The sequence below is a fragment of the Mangifera indica genome, chromosome 14, assembly GCF_011075055.1.
Source record: "Mangifera indica cultivar Alphonso chromosome 14, CATAS_Mindica_2.1, whole genome shotgun sequence".
NCBI classification, from domain to species: Eukaryota; Viridiplantae; Streptophyta; class Magnoliopsida; order Sapindales; family Anacardiaceae; genus Mangifera; species Mangifera indica.
The window spans coordinates 9,569,022-9,573,957 of record NC_058150.1 but is presented as its reverse complement, the minus strand read 5'-3'; the positions used below and the strand labels follow the sequence as shown (position 1 = coordinate 9,573,957).

At 32.7% G+C, this 4,936-nt stretch overlaps 1 protein-coding gene across 1 annotated transcript; it reads left to right on the top strand.

Moving 5' to 3' along the window:
• The first annotated feature begins 429 nt into the window (after window positions 1-429).
• Window positions 430-1,725, top strand: LOC123196621 (galactolipase DONGLE, chloroplastic-like). The gene has a single exon (XM_044610671.1). The coding sequence runs from the start codon at window positions 430-432 to the stop codon at window positions 1,723-1,725; it is 1,296 nt and encodes a 431-aa protein (XP_044466606.1).
• The last annotated feature ends 3,211 nt before the right edge of the window (window positions 1,726-4,936 follow it).

The window sequence follows — 4,936 nt, the reverse complement described above, 5'->3', positions numbered from 1 at the left end:
GGCCCAACCGACGACCTTTCTCTGTATAGAACAATTTCAATTAACTTGAAATTTATTAATTTAATTCATTTATCAAACTTGAAACTTTAATTTCTCAGTCAATTACACTCGCCAAACCTGCATGTTTAGCGTTTAACAAATAACGTCAACTGTTTACTTGTACAACTTAAACCACCGACCACTTTGTTTATTCCTTGAGTCTTAAATTTTTATTTTTTTTAATTTCAATTTCTTTGTCAAATACTCGTTAAACATGCATGGAGAAGCTGAAATTCTTCCTCTTCATTCATTATATGAAGCTCTTCTTTGTCTCAGTTTCTCTCCATCACAGTTCAGACTGACCTCTCTATCTCTCTTTCTAGTTTTTGTTCTTTCTCCCCAAATACCTTCCAATACTTGATGTCCAACCCAGTTATGAACACTCAAGTTATGGCTTTATCTTCAGTTGAGCTTTGTCCCAAGCCGTCAATCTCTTTTGGACAAGTTAGTATACCTAAAACGAGTAAGTTAAAATCTCAATCACAATCTCGGAGATCAGCTTCCATTTTTGCAGCACCAGCTGTGAATAAGGCGATTAAATCGGCGAAAACCAGCTCAATTTTGGCTCATTTTTGGAGGGAGATTCAAGGGTTTAACAACTGGGAAAATCTCGTTGAGCCCTTGCACTTTCTTCTTCGTCAAGAAATTATTCGCTATGGTGAGTTTGTTGCTGCATGTTACAAGGCTTTTGACCTCGATGCAAAGTCGGAACGATACTTGAGCTGCAAGTATGGAAAGAAGAGCATGTTTAGAGAAATTGGCATGGAAAATTCAGGCTATGAAATCACAAAGTACATCTATGCAACTGCTGATGTCACCATCCCCATCCACAATAGCACTTCCTGCGGGCGTTGGATCGGATATGTCGCCGTTTCCTCCGACGAATCTGTTAGAAGGCTTGGTAGAAGAGATATTGTCATTGCATTTCGAGGCGCAGTGACGCACCTTGAATGGGCAGCCAATTTAATGAGCTCATTGACGCCGGCGAGGCTCGACCCTCACAATCCGAGACCAGAAGTGAAGGTCGAATCCGGATTTATGAGTTTGTACACTACAAATGAAAACAATAAGTTCGGTTTACGAAGTTGTCGTGAGCAGCTTTTCTCTGAAATATGGCGGCTTTTAAACAAGTACAAAGGCGAAGAAATGAGCATAACGTTAGCAGGTCACAGTATGGGGAGTTCATTAGCCCTTCTTCTCGCGTATGATGTCGCAGAATCGGGTTTAAACTCAATTATCGATAATCATTCAGAGATTCCAGTGACGGTTTTTTCATATGCCGGACCCAGAGTGGGAAATGCGGGATTCAAACAAAGATGCCAGCAGCTGGGAGTAAAAGTGTTAAGAATTGTGAATAGTAATGACCCGATAACAAAACTTCCGGGGTTTTTTTTTAATGAAAATTTTAGGGTTTTGGGAGGGACGACATATGAATTTCCATGGAGCTATGCACACGTGGGAGTCGAAGTCGTTCTTGACTTCTTCAATATGCAAAACCCTTCGTGTGTCCACGATTTGGAGGCACATATCAGCTTACTTAAATGCCCAAATCCTGTAGAAATTCAAAGGGAAGGTGTAGGTTTATTGAAAAAAGCAAGAGAGTGGCTCTTGATGCTCAAAGTTTTAACATGGTTAAAATTTGTTGCGGATAACATGTTGAGTTCATTGGTTCCTATAAATTCTTGATTGCCAAACGGTAAACATTGATAAACTTGTGTTATTTTGTGCACACATTGCATGCACTTTGTGGTTACTGTTATATTGTGTTTGGTCTTGGGTTTAATTATTTTAAAATATTGTTCATATTTATTTTTTGATTACAAGAATCCCCACCCAAGCCGAATCAACCCTTTGGGGATAAACCTTAAGACTAGTAATTGACTACATAACGATTAAACCATGAAAATCAAGAATTTGATCTTGATATGTTTATACTCTTTTATATATAAAATCTTTTCTTTTGTCATTCCAACTACACCTTAAGAGTTATATTGTTCAAGTTATTTATTATATTAATTGAAAATAAGAGTATTTTTGCTTTAAAAAATAATAAATAAAGATAGAATTGTAACAAAATCAACAATAACTTAGTAATTTGTTTGATGTTAAAAAGTTGGTTATACTTATTAATGTTGTTGCAAGAAATTTTGAGATTTTTTGGACTTAGTCCCACTGATGTAGAATATATTTATAGATTAACCATGTAATAATCAGATGTCCCCTTTATGTTGAATCTTCATCTGTTTTTTCCGTTACATGAGTTATTGAATACATAATCACGTTTACTACAACCATAATGACATAAATTTTGTCAACATATTGTGGCCAATCTGTATCACTTTCTCTTGCTATTAGAGCAAGTTTTGAATTTTTTTTTTTATTCAAAAGATCTACTCAGTGGTTGATTACATATTTATTATTGTTTCATTCCTCTTTTTATCCCTTAAAATGGATATGTTCCTTGAAGGTGGGTCTACCACTGGATCATCTTTGGATGAGACTAATTATCAATACTGGAAGGTAAAACTGAAGGTGTTCTTGAAATAAAATAGCAAGAAAGTATGGATTTATGTAGTTAATGGATGATCTGTTCCTAAGATGGAAGAATATGGAATAACTATTTTAAAAGCGGTGGAACTTTGGATTAATGTTGAACTAGAAATGTCAAATTAGAACTCTAAACTTGTTCATGCGATCTTTAATGTTGTTTCAATAGACCAAATGAAAGTAATTGCTAACTGTGAAGTTGCGAAAGATGCATAAGAAAAACTGACAATTAAGAATGAAATAACAGAAATCGTGAAAAAAAAAAAAAACCAGATTAAAAAGTCTCATAACATATTTTGAAAACTTAACAATGCTTAATTTAGAAAACACTATCTAATTTTCGTGCAAAATTGTGTGATGTTTCTAATGAATCTTTTATTTTAGGAGAAGTGTACGCAAATTTTAAATTGATTCAAAAGTTGTTGGGATCTTGGCCTAAAAGATTCCTTACCTAAATAACCTTAATCGAAAAATATATAAAATGTTGAGGAGATAGACTTGGATGGGCTAATTGGTTTTGTTCAAACATAGGAGCTTACTCTGAAGAGGTGGAAGAAAAAGAAGTGAGGTACAGTTCTTGCAATTAAACATTCTGTGGAATCATGAACGAATGGTGTTATAGATTTTGAAATTTTTTATGATGAAAAAAAATCAATGCTTACCTAAAAATTCGCAAAATTCCTTAGGAAAAACATTAAAAAAAAAAAAAAAATCAAATGCTGATAAAGATAAGCAAAAGTTAAATAAAAATAATTTAAATCAATTTTCTGGAGAAGGAAGTAACCCTAGATTGTTTAAAGAAAATGATAAGACAAATGGGAATTCAGTGTAGAAAGTGTGAGTAGTATGGTCAGAATCATGAGGAGTGTGCTAACACACACTACAAGGAAAAAAAAACATAGAAATGACTACTAATTTTTGTTATTACTAATTAAACATGGTTGCAAAAATTGCTCAATAGAAACTAAAATGATTCTAGTTGCAAAAAAATTAATTATAATTTTTAACCCCATATTTTCTCAGTGGAAGGAATAACAAAACTATGTATACTGAATTTTGAGTACCTAATTTATACTCAAATAATATATTATTATATGATTTGATGATTTTAAATGATATACATAATATTGCTCATGGAAGGAAATAGTACGTTACTAAAATTAATTTTCTGCAACTAATTGTTTAGTTGCTAGTAATTTTGTTTTGGCAATTGAGTGTTTAGTTGCAAACTAAAGGTAAACTTTTTCCACCTTATGCATTTGTACCCCTTGAAGCATAGGGCACACTATGCATTCGTTGACACTCTTCGTTAGTCTTTAGACTCATATCTTTAGAAAGATATAGTCTATGTTTGTAGGGCAAAAAACCATTCTTAGAGTTATCCATGTTGAACCACTTTAACATCTTATCTATGTACATTTATTGGAGAAGACCTATTATTCCTTTTGTTTTCTCTCTATAGATGCAAGTCCCTAATGTTAGTGTTTGCCTTAGGAACCATTTGTGTTGTCGGTTTCAAGTATTTCATCTTGTATATAATTTTTTAAATAATTTATTAATAAATAAGTAGTTCTTTTGTTCATATGCATTAACTGTTTCTTTCATTTTGCGATAATATAAAGTATGTGTATGAATTGTCTGGATGACTCACTTAATACAAAATGAATCATCGAATTGTTCTCTATGAACGTGATATAACTTAGACAATTATATCACATAGCAAACATACTGAATATCTCATTTGAATGTCATGAGATGACATTAGTGCGGATGACGATAATGGTCATGTCATTAGAGTATTAGTATAGATTAACAGTTAGAGAACCATTTTTCGAATATGACCAATAACGATAAGTCACATGGTCATTAAATCATAGTCAATGTCTTATCATAAGATCATACTAGTGTACGAAGTAATCCTTTGATCAAGAGGTCATAGTTGGATCCAATATGGATATGTATGATTCATATGGTGTATATAAATAGGGTTAACCATATCTCATAAAACAAACCATACCAGTCATGTGTTATTTGTATGTGGAGAAGAATGATAGTCAAGATGAGATTCGTTGACTCGGGAAAGTATTGGGTTCTAAATACTGTTGATTCGATCCAGATCTGAGTTCTGAAATAAACATCAATAAATATTAGAAATTGAATCTCTGGTCAGAGTATCATATAAGTCATATGAAGGATATTCATTGTGACATGTTTTGAATATTTAAATCGATGATTCGTAAAGAATCGAAATTAGGACTTTGATAATCCATGAATTCGAAATTGATATGGATTGGATAATAGAAAGATATTACCTAAATGAAATGTACAATTAAATATTTTAGGTTTGATA